The sequence below is a fragment of the Hirundo rustica genome, chromosome 15 (assembly GCF_015227805.2).
Source record: "Hirundo rustica isolate bHirRus1 chromosome 15, bHirRus1.pri.v3, whole genome shotgun sequence".
Lineage (NCBI taxonomy): Eukaryota > Metazoa > Chordata > Aves > Passeriformes > Hirundinidae > Hirundo > Hirundo rustica.
In genome coordinates, this window is record NC_053464.1 from 10,794,735 (window position 1) to 10,812,033 (window position 17,299).

The 17,299-nt window shown below is 41.6% G+C and overlaps 1 protein-coding gene across 2 annotated transcripts in view; it reads right to left on the reverse strand.

The window, feature by feature from the left end:
• PRKAR1B (protein kinase cAMP-dependent type I regulatory subunit beta) overlaps positions 1-17,299 on the reverse strand; it is a 92,347-nt gene that overhangs the window by 64,992 nt on the left and 10,056 nt on the right. For both annotated transcript variants that reach the window (XM_040079320.2, XM_058422619.1), the window contains exons 3-4: positions 16,203-16,373; positions 12,277-12,368 (exon numbers count right to left, since the gene is read on the reverse strand). In XM_040079320.2, the coding sequence (XP_039935254.1) occupies positions 12,277-12,368; positions 16,203-16,373 (263 nt within the window). The remainder of the gene's footprint in view (positions 1-12,276; positions 12,369-16,202; positions 16,374-17,299) is intronic.

The window sequence follows — 17,299 nt, forward strand, 5'->3', positions numbered from 1 at the left end:
AGTCCTCTCAGTGCTGGTGAGAGCCACACCACAGCCACAGCATTGGTAAAGTTTGCTCAGAGCCTGTGCTCCAGAAGAGAGGAGAGCACTTCAGAGTTGGTGTAAACAAATTAATTTAAGTACAAAGGGAAATTTTTCAAGCTGCTCACCAGAAGAAAAGCCCAACTCATCAGAACAAAATGTCCAACACTATTTATTACATGGTACTTGCATTTTGTACCAATTAGCCATCACGTACAAGACTAACTTTAACTTTACACGTGTGAATTGTAACCTTGAGCCAAACCAGCTCGGAGGGAAGGAAGGACAGGGCACACCATTGCCTTTCCCATCAGGTTGCTCACTGATTGCTGCTGAAGAGCTCCCTAATGGCAATGAAACTATCCTGCCATTGCCAGAGGGTGTCACTACGGCGCTGGGACAAAGCAACCAAATAAATAAAGCAGATAAATACGAAATGTGGAGAAACCCATCCGAAATAAGCTCTATGTAACCTTTACATTAATTGTTCATCAGCTCACCCGGGGGCTTTCAGAACACGGTTCTGGAGTCTGGATACAACATCACTCTGTGTATATTTATTTATTTATTTATTTATTTATTTATTCTCTTTTCCCTGTATCTCTGGTGCTCTAATCTGATTTCTAACACCAAGTCTTGGAAGGAAGAAAGGAACTACCTATTAGAATTGTTTGCAGAATCTCTGTTGTTCCCACATAAGTTCACCTTGTTTTCCATGAAAAGCATCCTTTGAAAATGAAACTATTCTCCAAGCACGTAGTTCACGGACACAAGAACTGTATTTGTAACTGATTTCACAGCAAATTGCTGCAAAAGAAATCTAAACCTTCTGGCATAAGGACACATAGCTCAGGTAATTATAAAGAGCCAAACTGAGCATGTTCAAGTGATCTTGAGTGCTTGGTAAAAATCCTAAACCAGAAGAGGAAGGAAGTCAAGGAGCCAAAGAGAACAGTAAATGAAAGCACTCAGAAGGCTGTGAAAAAAAACCCCTGCCATACAAGGAAGATTCCAAGGTGCACCAAATTAGTAGGTTTATTGTCTTTGTAGTCCAAATGCAATCTCATGGCAGGAGACAGATGACCATGAGCCTGTATTAATTTGGTATATGACGGCCAAGAAACCCGATAGATGTTGGAGTGTATGAACAGCTCAATCAGGACGTGTGTGCAGGGGATCAGGCTTTGCAGGGTGTTGGTAGCTGCTGCTCTGAATGTGGCTGTCAGTGTCAGAGGGTGGGGTGGCTGTGAAAAGGATGCATTAAGTCCCAGATTCCACAACACTCTGCTGGAGCAACTGAGCAGCTTCATTTCAACTGTATTTTGGTACCAGGGTAAACTGAGGGATGCTGCTGAGGACAGTTGATTAGGAAGGGCTGCTCCTGCAAAGTGTTCCAGAGCTCTTGTCAACCTGTCAAGGAATCAAACCTTGTGCTCTAATAATAGAACAATAATTTAATATTCCTGGAAATAAGTTCTAGTCAAAGCACAGGATGTAATAAATAAGAGGTGAAATATGACACATTTTGTACCATTAAAGAACAGTGGGTAAACTTGGATGAAACACAGATTTTCACTATTTTAAACCAAATTTCTAAAAGGAAAAGGAAGATCTGCATGGATGTTGTAACCACATTGCAGAAAGCAGCTGTATGAGGAACATGGGTCAACTGCAGTGATTAAACTGTCAGGACTTGAAATCAGGACACTGCTACAATATTTTAATATAACAAGCCCAGTCTATCATGTTGAAGGTTCAGTTGGCTGTTCTGGGAATTATTAGGATGTCAAAAAGTCAAAGTCTATTTCTGGATACTGAAAAGTAATTCCCGTTCACCTCATACAATAATGATGTGCCTCTGCTAGGGAAAAGAAGAGCAAGCAATTCAAAGGTAGCAGCAAAGTCTCCTTAAAAATCTTTTCAACAATGAATAATATAAGAAGAAATTAAATTCAGAATAAACGTAACTCTGTTGTTTTCTTTCTCTTGTTCCTCCCTGACTTTCACAACAAATAGATCTCTCAGACTATCAGGCGTGAAAAATACAAAGATGTGGAAAACAGAGCTGGAATTTGGCTTAATGACAGCAGACTTGGTCTTTCACTGCAAATGCAGAGAGGGATGTCAGGAGGTCTAAGCCTTCATGTGGACCTTGTAGTAATTGTAAATATATAACAGACTATCAGGACAGAAAAGTGTTTCCTATTGATTAGAATTAAAGCTCTAGACTGAGCGATTTATTTTGCTTACCTCAATTACCACATCTGGAAAATTACTCGATTCATGTCTCAGCCTTTATTCTAGGACATTCACTCACACGAGCAAAGAACTTTCAAATCCTCTGGGGTTATGGTACTAATCTACTTTTTTCACATGGTTATACCCACAAACAGAATAAACTAAGCTTGATCCTGCAAACAGTGATGATAACTGCCCATCTTTTAGCTATTCAGATGGTACAGGACCAGGACTTAGCAGTGCAGGGCACATGGAAACGTGATGGGGAAAAGAGTTTTTGTAAGAAGCTGGGAAACACTGAAGAAAATGGCTTAGGAAGAACTTGAGCCAGTATGGCTGTTTGGGCAAGAAAACACAGCGTTCAGTGCTGAGACATTTGCGTTCAGGGTTGAGCACTGGCCTGGGCAGCAGAGCTCCTCACCAGTGGAGCTCTGGGTACCTCTCACCGGGTGCTTCACCCTCTCCACCAGCAGCAAGAGGAGCTGGGCTGTGCACAGCTTCCCTGACACCATCTAAGCCCAGCTACAAAATCTCAGAGGCTCCTAAATAAACCCCCATCCTTTGTCACTGAACTGGGACAATAGCCTAGCAAGAGTCCCAGTGTGTGCCTGTTTCAGACATCCAAAATTCAGCCAGGCTCCAAGTTGTAACAGCTTGGCTTTCAGGAGGATCGAAGTCATATGAGTGTTTTGTTAACAAGAGATGGCTGCTGACTCCTCATGAAGAGAAATAAATTTTCATGTCATCACATTTTGCCATCTTAAAAAAAAACCAAAAAAACAAACAAAACAAAACAAAAACCCCCCTCACAATATTCTGGAGCACTTGAGAATGTACTGCGAGGACCAGCAGGAGCAGAGAGCCAAGTTTGATCTGAAGGTTTCAAGCAATGGAAAAATCTGCCACATCCCAAACTAATTTAAATTATGGATCAGTTCCCTGATTGCTCTAAAAAGGAGAACTAAACTTTTCCAGTCTGAATGTGCCCAGCTTCAGCCACCAGCTCCTGGATCTCACATGGATCTAACGTGTCTTTTAAAGAGATTATTGCTATCACTTACCTTTCCCTCCCAGATATGATAAATTCACCTTCCTTCTGCTTCCATTTACTAAATACAGTCTCCACATACAAAACTGGGAAGATGCAGAGTGCCTTAAAATAGCATCTGATGCTGTTTTTTGGATGTGCACTATTATATTTTCGTTTTAATGCACCACACAGAGAAGCACATTATACTTTTCTAATGCAAATTTCAGCTATCAACAAGCATGTCATTGGATGATTTATAAATCAGAACTTGAATAAATACAAAAACAAATACAAAATCCCTACAAAGAAAGTGATAGTTTGGAGGATTTTTGTTTTGTTTTGCTTTTAAATTTCTGAAGGCAAAAAGCGAATTGAAAACCCAATTTCTTTTTCTGCTAAAAAAAAAAAAAAAAAAAAAAAAAAAAAAAAAAAGAGAGAGAGAGAGAGAGAGAGAGAGAGAGAGAGAGAAAAGGAATCTGGTGGTGCCAAAGGGTTAAAGTATCCCGTTTCGGGCAGTCTGAATATCTGAATTTAGCAGCTGACAGTGCATGGTGTGTCAGTCTCTTACAGCTGTTCCAGTTGATTCAAAGACCATCTTTGTTTCTCGAAATCTTAGCAACTGTTACTTTTTCCCGAAGACAATGATAGACCGGCTGTTACCTCACAAGACGCGATGTACTTCAGGTCAAAGTCTTTAGTAAGGAACTTGTAAAACAAGAACTAAATCATTGTTTGGGTTTGTCAGGGTTTTTTTTTTCATTAAAGGAGAGTTAGCAGCCTAACAGTCAAATAACTTACACTTGGTATTCCCATTAAGTGCACCAGAATGACAGAGAAATTTCATCTGGTTGTTGAATTCTCTCTTTCTATACAGAAGGAAAAAAATCCCACTACTAAATCTTGTAGTATTATAGGATACTTTTTGGTTTGAAGGGCGGTTTCTGCCTTTCCGACCACGGTGTTACTAAGCAGATGTCCCCTCATCCTGGAAACGCACAGGTCTAACCATCCAGAATGTAAGGTGGGGATTTTCAAGAGAACCTTACGGGAGTTAAACATTCGCTTCCCACTATACATCAATCGGTGGGAATATCCAGTTCCTTTAAGCTCTTTGAACATCCTCCTCTAAACGCATACCGAGGCAGCTGAATCACAGAGTTGCCCCTCCAGCAGTGGTCGCACCCCACTTGAAGAGCCCCGGCTTTCAAAGCAGGGCAAGGCTGCGGAATCAGTCCCCTCCCGAGGACCCATGAGAGCAGCAGGAACTGCTGACAGGTTACCTACAACCCTTCCAGCGGGGGTGAAAGGAAGGAAGCAGCATTTTAAAGAGCTTTAGTTGAAATAAACCCTTGTTCGCCCCTGCACAAAGACAAATTACTGCTCCCAGCTGCTCCGATGCAGAAGACAAAGACTCGCTGAGAAGAGTGGACGTTCTTTTCTTCAACCTTTGTGTTTGATTCTGGAAAGCCTTAGCGTTGAGCAACGTATTTGCAGAGCCACTGCCAGCTAATTGTTGTGTAAAGAAGCACACAAAGGCACGGTCATATGTACTGCAGTGGTAGAGAAATTTTACAAGGCCTGTTAAGTTCAGCAGTAGTCATAATTTTCTCTGGTTTATATAGAGAGAGATAAGTTTAGACTCAAGATTGTTTCACGAGCACGCATGAATGCTATTTGCCTCGGGCTATTTTTTCTAGATCTAAAACGGATTTATGTAAATAACTTCTCTGCTTTAACTTGGTTTTTTCAGAATGGGTGACATACTGCCCATATGTAAACCAGTGCTTTATGCAGAATTAAAAATAACCACCATTAGGCACGGCGCCGCCAGCATTTGTGATGAAGAATATAAACTGTCTAACAAAACGCTGAGGGTGAATCACAACCCCTAAAAAGCTACGAACTGACAGTATTTGTTTCTCGAGATAAAATTATCCATAAATACCAAATGTGTGTTCTTTTAGTTTTGTTTAAGAGAGGAGCTTACCTACCAGGCCAAATACTTACATCACAAAAAGCACAGTCTGCTGATGCTGTCAGGCTCTTGCGAGGGGATTGACACCAAAGCAGATACAATCTCCTGATGACTGCTGAGAGCACAACTTTGCATAACTAATTTAGAGACTGCTGCCTGCAGGGACCACAATGGTAATTAAAGACAATAATTCTTGGACAAATGAGATGGATGTACTGGAAAATAAAGGCAGTGCTAAATTCACAGCTAATCCTTCAACGGAGAATTGGATCATTTATTTTCCAAATGGCTGGGCAACCCTACCTGGTTTCATTTCCATCTCTGCTGCCAGATGATTCTTGTCTCCAAAACCCGTAATTTTTTCTAGTTTAAGTAGTATTCCTCATTGGCAAGCTCCAGTTCAGCAAGAGTGAATGTGCTTCCATTTAAATACATCAATAGTTCCTTTGACATCCACAGCAAGTCAGTGGAACAACTCACAGTTAAACAAAACACTTTTAAACACCGTGAGGAATCAAGGCCATAAACAAGGCGCAAAAGGCACAAAGAAAGGCTGGACTGCCCAGCAGTTTACCTGGAAATTATCTCGGTGTTACCCAAAAAAGAAAAGCTTTATTTAGCGTGCCTTGGTGAATTCGAGTTTCCTCTTTTTGGTTGTTTACCAGAATTCAGAGGACAGGCTAATCATCCAATACAACTGATGATCAGGAAAAAAACCTCCCACGCAGTGAGGTTTTGCACCAGTTTCCTCAGTACCAAACCTGTTACATACGCATAATATATCTTGTATATTGACACCTCTTCTGTCCCCAAGCCACCACTGTCTGCTGACAATCTGAAATTCCCATAGGTGGGGCATTCATACCTTTACAAACCCTTATGGGTTGCATCTCCTTTCCCTTCTGCTATTCCCAAAAAGGAGGGTGAAGGATCCCGTCCAAATCTGGGCACCAAAAAAACTCAAAGAAGCCACGTTATGAATCAACAAAGCCTTTCAGCCCCCACTGCCATGCCTCGCTGTGCAAGTTCTCTCTCATCCCTTATTCCTTCTCTTCATCTCTCATCTTCCCAGAGTTTAGCTCAAAATCTTGGGTATTCTTGGCAAGGCTTCTTAAAGAGGTATCCACACATTTATTTCCATCCTCTGGCCTTGTCCAGTGACTAGTAAGGGAAATTAAGGTGCAGTTTTGCCACCATTGAGTTTGATTTGGGCCCTTGCTGCTGCCATAAGGGGAGATCCTGCCCAGCCCACTCCTTCCTTCCCCTGGCCAAAGCAGCAGGCACAGGGTGGGAGGAAGGAGCTGCTCTGACTGAAAATAACCCTGCAGGGGAGGATCACTTTTCAGAGAGCTGCTCTGGCTCACCTGGCCATGAGCACAACATGCAACCAAGGTTTGGCACTCCCTGACACTCCATCCTTTGGTACCAGCTCAGAATTCAGCCTAAATCAACAGTGAAACCATGCCCTGAGTTTTCTAGCTAAGGTGGAATTTTTCTTGCACTGTTCTGCACACTGTAGGCATATATGAAGCGCAGGCAGAAGCTAAATCTGTGTTTGTTTTTTAACAAAAGAGTTAAGTTACAAATGCAAGGAAAACACAGGATGTGTAATGAATATGTCATAGCTGTGGCATCCTGTTTCTAAAATATCTTGCTCCTGAATGGAGCTGTCTTAGGTTTCTTCCACATAAATGAGGCTTTCCAGCTGGCCTGCAGCCAGTGCTTTAATAAAACATGGTATTATGCAGAAGTGAATAAAGCTTATGGCAATAATAATGTCCTTGAAATTCGCTAATCACCAGAAGTTTCAAGAAGGTTTTGATATGAGATCAACAAGACAACAACTAAAATTCACTTGTTCGCTATGGAAAGCCACTTCTCTCATGATAAATTATGCCTGTATTGAAATTATCCCCAAGTCCTTACTGACCCAGATGAAAAGGGTGTCTTCTGAATTTGAAGACAATACCTTGCTGCAAAGGAGCTGCAAGCACTTCAAAAAACTTTAGGATATAAAATGATTACAAATTGCAGAAATAATCTGAGAAAATAGATATGCTTACAGTAAAGACACAACAGCTAAGAATATTAGGGGAGGGGTGACCAACAGCATAAATACATGGTGAAGATTCATGGCCAAAGCAGTACTTTTGCAGAAAAGGAACCACTGATTACAGAGGTCACATCCTAAATAGGACTCAAAAATATCCCATTGCTGTGAAAAATTTAAAGAAACAAGCAAGACATGGAGCAACTGGGGGCAGGTGAGAACAATAGAAATGGTAAGTAGGCTGAGGAACGTGGTCTGCAAAGTGCCAATGTTCATCTTTACATCTTGGTCCCAACAAGCACAGATATGAAAAAATGCTCTTTATTCCTCCCACCTTTGCCATGCAGGGACCACACAAGAGTAAATGCAACACTGCGTACTGCTGAAATAAATACAGAGTCTTCAAGTTCATTTCTTGGTACTTTTTTTGTGTTTTCATAAGAGCTCAACACTGTAGTTAAAGCATTAAATAAATACCATTTTGTGCCTCTTGCTTTCAAAGCCGTTTCACACCATTATACTCTTCAAAGAAACCAATTTATTAATATGCAAGTAATGAAATACACAAAAGTATTCTGAAAGCTGTTGCAAGCCTCGCAGCTGCCTTTACCTCAGTAATAAATGCTCCCAAAAATTACATTAGCTAAACATTGATCTACTCTCTTTACTCCTTGATGAACAAGTTTGACATAGCATTTACACGCAGGTATGGTGAACATTTAACCTCTCCACTTCTTTATGTGGTCAGGAGGCCACCGAGCTTCTGCACAGGGACTGACAGAGGTGGCTCATGGCTCAGCAGAGCAGACTGGCACTGGTGACATCCTGGAAGCAGGAGTGACACTGCTGCTCTCAGCCCTGCTCTCTCCCCTACTGGATATTTCTGTTATATTTCTTTCTCCTCCTTGGCAATCATCAGCTTTGGGTCCAATCTCCATTCCCACAGCAGCTCACCTCTGAACTTCCCCACTGCCCCCCTCTCAGTGGCTGCCCCTGTCCTTGAGAGACACAACATCCTGTCAATGAAATGATGAAAAGTTAATTTTTATTTTTATCCACAGAAGAAAAATGAATAATTTCTTCCTCTTGATTCCCCTTTACTATTCGACATCCCCAGAGCCAAGTGGGCGTGCTTGTGTTCCATCATTACATGAGGAACAACGAAAAACCTTCACGGCTACACTGCTGGGTTAGAAGAGATTAATCAGAAGAGGTTAGAAAAAGGTCACTCAGACTGGCCCCTTGTCACCAATTTTGACTTTATACACCATTTCACAACTAGGAGGCCTTAGAGGACGTCAATCTGCTGGATATCCAGGAGTGGGAGAGGAAATCGAACGCTGCCAAGTTATGGGTGTAATTCTATCTGTGCATAGACAGAAATCCTCCAGTGCCTGCAGAGCCAGAGCAGCGGAGGGGCAGCAGCAGCACCACACTGGCCTCACCAGCCTCACCCACGTGCAAAACTCCCAGGCAGCACCGACCAGAAGAAGGGGGGAAGCTGATGCAAACTCCAAATCATCTTCAGGATGGGCCTGAATCTTGAGATCGTGTCAGAACCAGAAGGGGTAAGATCAGCAAGGAGATTCCCCTCTAGACAAACCACGCATTCCCAATTATTCAAATAAGAACAGCAGCTCCTCACAGCCCAAACCACATTCCCACCTCAGGTAATGGGCATTTACCACTGGCTTTGAGAGAGCCAGGACCTTATTCCCGAGTTTAACCAAGTCCCATGCGAAAACAGTGGACTGCCACGTCACTTGGCAGAGCTGCACTGCTCTTTGCAACGTTAGCAACTCTTGAACATTTTGGAAAAAGTTGCTGACAACTAGCTCTGCTGCTTTTGGTACTGTTGCAGGTACATTTCCCTTTCATTGCACTTTTCAGTATAATTTTACAGCAGAGACTCTGTGTGTGTGTAGAACATAGATGGCAGACCCGCTTGAAGCATGGCACAGGGAAAGATGTGATCTAAAGTAAGACTTGAAGAAAAGTATTTCCAACACCAGTGCAAAAAGATACTCGGTACCTTAACTTCAGTGTGATTTCTCATGCAACCAACCCTTCATGTGGAATATCTGACACAGAGATGATATGCTACACTCTGCTTTTATAAATAAGGGTTTAAGTTTCACAGCTGCCAAGCAGCAAGTGCAACACAAGTCAGAGCAGGCTAACACAAATATCTTTTTGAAGAAAGAAAAAATGTAAGCGTCATCCCTTGTAAACGAGAAATTGCTAGTCCATCCTTCCCCCTCCTGAACATCTCCTACACTTTGGTCAAACATGAAATTAGATAAAACAGGGATTCAGTGGAGAAAGCACTGAGAAAAACAAACACAAGCTAATAAACACCACCACTGCAGCACAGAAAATAGAATAACCTTACCCAGCTGTCCACCATTCCAAGAGCCCAAATAAAGTAATTTACCACTTACTTTACTGAACTGCATATTTACATTAAGAAGATGCAGACTGGAAGTGATGGCAATGGTATGCTCTGACTTGCTGACTTCTCCACACTTGACAAATGCAACCAGACAAGGGTAAGAGCCTGATGTCAATTTACCCTTTTATTTAAATCCTGTCTGCAGAGCAGAATGTACATCCTTCTGTGAGCTCCTTTTCTTTTTCCTGATGTCAGCAACAGCCTGCTGTGCTCATCATGAAGGTGCAATGAGGCCTCTGGACACATCCCTGAGCAGGGAAATGGTGCATACCTGACCATGCTCCAGTGTGCAACCAAGGAGCTCCTGGGTCTTTTGACAGCAGAGGCAGAATACACCTGGACAAGCCATAGTTTGCAAAAGCAGAGTCCACAATGCACCTGCAGCACACACAGGGGAGCCTGCACAGCTCACTTCACTCCTGACACATTTCCATGACAGGACAGAGGAAAATGGGACACAGGGAACAGATAGCAGAGGCCATGATCATGATGTGCAATAAGCACAGAAAAAGAAAAAGCACTTGTCCTTCAGATTTTGTCTCTCAGCCTATTTTGATAACATATTACTGAAACGTCCTTTTTTCCAACCCTAAAACCTATCCTTTCAGTGCCTGCCACATCAGCATGCCGACAGTATAATCAGGGTTTACAGCAGTTCTGTACAATTCTCTGTGGGTGAAAAAGCTAGAAGAAACATGCAAAGTTCATCCTCTTCTAATTACTCCAGAAATCTGCACGTTAACACGATATCACTAAGATTGCAAAATAAATAAACTGTGTCAACATCTGCAAGAAGGAGCAAAATTTGCACTTTTGGAATGTGCTTTGACTGCAAGCATTTGAGTAGCCCCACTGAAGGATTGGGCTGCTGATGTTCTGCCAGAACTAAAACCATCAGTGTAGAGAAAGTTTTTGTCTTTTCTAACCATGGAAGCACAGAAAAGTGGGGTTGGTGAGGAGCTCCTGACCTCACTGAGCCTTATCTGCTGCAAGGCAGGACTGATGCTTGTCATTCCACGCAGACCACAGTCTAACCTGTCCTTGATGGCCTCAAGTGGTGGAACCCCACAACCTCCCCATGCAATCAGAGACCACTTCGTCGATCTGACTTGACTCTCTCCCACTGCACTTCACATTTGTTGTTCTTTATCCCCTGGCCCACAGAGTAGTTTATAATTCATATAGCACTGTTTACATGCAATTATAAGTTATTACTGCGTCTCTCTGCCCCAGCATTTATTCTGCAGGCCAAGCAATCCCATTCTTCCCTCAGAAGTGATGTTAGCTAGGTCTGTGATCATTCCCACCGCTCCTCCATGAATTTCCTCCAACAGTTTTTCCTTGAAGTGCAGTGCCCAAACTGGACACTGTGTTCCAGCTGACATCTTTCCAACACTGGGATGTCTTGCATGTTCTGTTTAGTTACCCCAGTAAAGCGTTAGTATTTCCAAAAAAAGGCTTGACATTAGTGACTGTTATTCAGACCACGAGTCACAGTAAGTTCCACATAGTTTTTCAAGGAGCTACCAAAACTGCAAAACTGTCTTATAGTCATAAAGGTGTTCTTCCTGCCTAAGGAATACTTCTCTGCCCTTGGCTCAGCGTCAATCCAACCTGCTTTTACTGGAACGTTCCTTCAACCTGTCAGCACAATTCTGAATGCTACCCTTGTCTCCCAGTGTTTTAGCAGCCCTTCCCATCTTCATGTCAGCTAAAAATCCAACGCTCATAGCCTGTCCTATGGAGGCTACTAATGACAATAATGGTGAAAAGCAGAACGACCCCTTCAATACACCTTTCCATTGGAATGATGGACCAGTGGTACCTGCTGTTTCATATAATCCCATCAGTTTTGCACAGACTCCACACTGGTTTCACCAAAGACACCCTTCCCTGGGTTTTTTTTATGAAACCATCATAAACATTAATGTCAAAAACATTACTGGAAGTTGAGCTGTTTGGCCTCCTTTGTGCCTTCCCCAGACGTACAACTTGCTATCAGTTCTGGAAAGATATTTTCAAGTCTTTAAAAGTCACATTGGCTATTACTGAACTCCTTGGTCTCCTTCAGGTGCTTATACATCATTTGTTTGTTCCAGTTTTTCCGAGAACAAAACAATTCATCTGTCATTCCCTTTTATCTCTTTACAGACATTATGCTTTTCCTTTCCCACTCATTCAGCACTTGACCTGTCTTTCCCTGAGTTTCAGAAGTAATCATAAGTGCTTCTGAGATTGCTTTAGACAATTAAGTAATCTAGAATAAAGTTTATCAGGTCCATCTATTCTGAAAATATTAAATATGTCTGAATGCACTCTAACCTGTCCTCATCCTTTTTTACCTGGTGATTTTACCCTCTGTCGTAATACCATGAGCATGTTTGAGGGTGCATCTAGTGTGACTCAAATGCATCAGTGAGAGCAGTTCTGGACCCTGAAATGAAATTTAATCTAATTTCTTGTCTTCACACCAAGCTGTGGATTCCCTTGAATCATAAAGCCCCTCATACCTTCGTTCATTGTCATCCAGATGAGCAAAGAGCACATTCTTGGAGATGGCCTTAGCCAGAGCAGTCATAGTTTTATAGTCCTTTGGAATAACCTGTAAAGAAAAGAATGAAAGGTAATTACACACCTGATTGTATTTCTTCACAAATCGTGAAATCTACAGAAAATTCCACTATTCAAGAAAATGGGTGCAATTTGATTTCAGGCACTGAGACAGGGTTAGGCTATAATATAAAGTCACTAAGACACTAATAAATTACAGTTTTGATAATCTGAGGATAAGAATTTCTGTTCTCAAAATGACACTCAAAGGAAATATAAGATCAGGGATGACTGGGTAGAAAGATATCCATAAAATACAATAATTAGGAGGTACTGGCAGCTGTCTATTCTCCTTCCAAATCTCTTGGAGTGAGGAAAATGTATTTTATATTCCTCTTTACTCTAATCAATATCAGAAGCAAACTACTTTTAAAACAGTGGAAATAGCAAGATTTCTTTAGGGAAAAGGAAAAAAATGTGTTGATTACATCATATTTTTCAGTACTGGCTGTGGTATAAGGAACCAAGCTCCTGATAGGCCCACTTGAGTCAAAATCCTGTGCCTTGGCTTCATGGCAAACAAGAAGAATTTCCATTTGAGAATTAAGAGGTCTTTATTTGTTAACTGGAGAGATGTCAAAAGTCCTGTTGCGCACGAATTTGCCTAAAATTAAAGTTGAAATTCAGGAGTATTTCCACTTTGGAAAGCTAAGCTTTCCATTCTGGAACCCATTTAGGTAAGATATCAGTAGGTAATATACCTCTCTATTTGCTAAGTATCTTCTATCCATTAGAGACTCCAAGATTAGGAGAGATGCAAGAAATTTGTAACAAAATTATGACCTGCCAGAGATATTAATTGTCTGTGATAATGTGATTTTCTTTAGTGGTTTAATTATAACAGGACAGAATCCAGCATTGCAGAAGTTTGGAGCATTAAATAAGCCTTACTCCTTACTCCAATCTGAAAATCAAAATCTGTTTGTCAGTCTCAATTACTGCACGATAAAGGTCTGATAAGGGGCATTTACCTCTCATGTTTTCTTATGAGAGAGACAGTGTATCTGTCCCTCTTAAATTACTGCCTGTGTTGATGAGCAGGCACTTTGCTTCCCTCATCCTGGAAAGGCAAGGGATTACCCATCCAACCAAAAGAAGGACATCTTAAAGGGTAAAACTGATTAGAACCACTTCCCACAAAGAATTACCAAGATTCATTTCACAGGGAAACACTGCACTGTGAAGATCTAAAGTGGCTTCAGACCTCTCTTGTGTTGACTGCTGCAGTCATCAGATTACTCAAATTAAGTCTAGAGAAGTATACATGTACAAACTGCATGTTTTTATCAAAGTGAAACCTAATCTAATTGATCTAAAAGCTTAAATTTCTCAGTGTTAAATTCAGCCAGTATCTTATTCTTGGTTTTTACCCCATCAGAGGAACACTGGATTGAATTGCAGGCCTGAACCCTTGCTCTATTAAGAATACACAGCTGCTCAGCTTACTGCTGATGAGCCAAAAGGGTAAATAATCAGATCACTAAGACATTCAACTCCAGCCTTCCTATCTGATTATGAAATAGCACTGACTAGCCTTTCTAAGGGTAAATTTGAAGCAGTGAAAGCCACAAGGCTTTGTGGGTTTGTTGGGGCAGGGACACAGAAAACACAGGAGAGATTCTGTAAGTGTAACCAGGCATCTGACCAAAAGCAAATGCTGGTAAGAATCCCTCGGCCGTTTCTTACATCACTCTTCCAAACAATCACTGATAACCCTCTTTAGAGCAAGATTCCTGTTCTGTTAGTTGTTAACCGTGCTGTGTCAGATGTGTTGACAAATACTGCTTTCCCTAGTTCAAGGATGAACTAACCCTCCACAGAGATCTTCCCCAGAATGAAGCCATGCCATGTGCTTGCGCAAATCACAGAGCTAAATCTCTTTTGATTTTCTCTCCATGGACATAACTCATTTCACTGCCTCTAGCACTACTCATGCTATAGCTCACCCCTTCAAGGGATCATTCAAACTGGCTTATGACCCAGATGTGTTTCTATCCAACACCTGAATTCAAGCCAGTGGCTCTTCCCGACTACTATCTAAAATTCCATCTGTTTGCAATAGTCTAACACAACCTTTGCCTTGCTTTTTACGCTTTTAAATTTGTTCCATAAATTGTCCTTTCAGTGTCTCCTTTTATCTCTGTATTCTAGAAGTCTGTCACAAACACACATTCATGGGTTTCACCATGGGATTCATTTGCTTATGGCAGAAGACAAAGCACTGACACAAATCCTCCCAGTGCTAGTTCTGTGTTCCTTCCAGCATCTGTACAAGAAACTGTACAATTGTAGCTGTACAAGAAACTATCCTCTAAATTATTATTATTTAAGATCACTCAGTTCCTAGGAAATTGAAATCATAACAGGGCTAGTCACAGAACACACAGAATATGATCTGTGCTGCTGCTTCTGGTTTTTGCCTACTCATGCTACTGTCAGGACTCACTGACATCACTGTTGAGAAATTAAGAAAACAAAGTTTACTTCAGGTTCCATTATAAACATAAAAGAATTACTCAGGGGCGTGGGAAGGGATGTTTCCTTTGATTTTCAGAAGAGTCAGATGGAACTCATAATAAGCAGAAACAAATAGGATCTCTTCATAGAAGTTTTTTAGGGGAATATTGCAAAATGCACAGAATGAAAAGTGTTTTAAAGTGGCTTTTGAAGTATCACACAAGTTTTTTAACAGTGCAAGGCATTCATTAATAGCTTGACCACAGTGCTGTTAAAATTTACCACACACTTGCAAACATTGTTTAACTGCCACAAGAATACTCTTACACACTTGTTTTTAGCATAAATGGCTCTCCTAACACTTTTTTTTTCTTGGGACAGAAATCCCCAGAGCAGCCAGTGAACTTGTATCATAAGCAGATGACAAAAGCACATCTGACTGCAAAGGCAAAAAGCATTCTGCCAAAAAACAGTGACTGACAAAATGTATTCCCACAAAGAAAAAGCTCTTTGAGTTAAAGCTACTCCAGGCGTGCACAAAAGCACATTAGTAGCATCTGTCAGCCTCATGAAATACATTTTCAGCCTGGCTCCCTAAACAAACATGACATATGCTATTGTAATGTTTCTCTTTTAATAATATTTGAAAGCTTTAGACAGTGTCAAAAAAAAAAAAAAAAAAAAAAAAGGCAGAGTTATTAAGAGATATAAGCAATATCAAAGATAGAACATAGCTAGATATTTTTGTGAAAAAGGCAGTTAAAAAGGGAGAAGCCCATATTAGAGCTCCTAGTGAAAAAATTACCTAATTTGGGATTGGCATTTCTTCAAAGACAATGGTCATACAAAATCACCCAAGTACGGTCAACAGACTTCCAAAATTCAATGAGTTAAGTGGTACCTAATCAACATGAGAAATATGTGCCTGACTGGTCTAGGAAATCTAAATGACTTAGATTAAAGAAAACTTGAAGCAGAACTGACTTTTGGAAACAAAAAACAAAACAAACAGGAAATGCAGAAATAGAAAAGCTGTCTTCCAATAATGCGAGGTCCTGATCAAACTCAGAAGATGCTGAAGCCAGTGACTATCAAGAAACTGGCTGAGAGTTACTGACCCTGTTAGGGAAACTGATGAGCAGCACATCTCAAAAAGGAAGGAACAGAGAATTCTGACATCCCATTGATGGGGAAAGTCCTTAGTCAGGGAAATGGCAAAAGAACTTGAGTGTAGAGATGGCCTGGCCCTGCTCATGCCAGCATGAGGACACCATCCTCCAGGCTGGCCCAGGAGCCCAAACTGGGGACAAAATACGAGTCCCTCAATTGTCTCATACATCTCAGGGCCAGAGAGAAGGGCCCATGTTACCTTTCTGACGTAGGAAACAGCGTCCTCCTCAGTGTACACCTCTGCACTGACCCCTCCTCTCCTGCGCCGCGCCTTCACCACCGGGTTGGGAGGCGGAGGGGAAATCTCATCGTCGTGAGAATCCGACTGGGAGCTGGATTTCTGCCGAGCCAGGATCTGCTTGCATTCTTCCTGCAGGGCAAAAAGGGACAATAAAACAACTCTTACCCGTGGATATAGTCAATTCATCCTTCTTTTATGACTCTCAGCAACCCTTTCACTTCTGTGTTTGGGTGAGTGTCAATTTGCGCTGCTGAAAGAAAATTACAGATTTAATGAGAATGGCATTCACTACAGCGTGTGTACAGGCATTTGACCTGTTCCACTCTTTCTTACACATCATGGCAACCACTGTATATAAAGTGCAGGCGTACCTTTGCAGCTACTCCTGGTTGAGAAAGCAAAGCAAGCCTCTTTTGCTCACTCCCCAACATCACAGCTGTTATTTTCTCAAATGGCTTTTATGTGTTGTTGTCTCTTGTACAATTTGTCAGAAGTCACATATTGATATATTAGATAGCTTTCTTCATCTTGCTCTGCTCTGCAAGCTTACTATCACCACAAACAACAAAGATGCTCCCTACTCCAGAATTTCTGCCATACAACTGATTTATAATCAAAGGGACTCCTTCCAAGCAAGTAAGATCCAAGGTAGGCTCCAGAGGACTGTGAAAGACGATGGCTGGCCCAGAACCAGCTGGCCAACAGGGAGGTTCTTCTCCAAATTTAATGCTTGTGGAACAGAGAATAAATAGGAGGGGAATCCCCTGAAGAGAGAGCAACAAGAGTAGAAAACAGTACAGAAAACCTTCAAGAAAGGAGGTCAGAGTTGCAAGACTGTCAATTCATACACTGAATTTGACTCCCAAAGGACAGAGACAAACCAGATCACCTATAATTACAGTATTTTCCAGAGCCCCATGTGCTATCCCTCAGCTTCCTGGGATTTGAGGGAAAGCAGAAAGGACTAAAATTCCCTTTGCATCATCCACGTCCGTCAGTCACAGGAATAGGGGTCTCTGCCCAGACCCAGCCCTCCTTCTCACTCCCTGGCACTG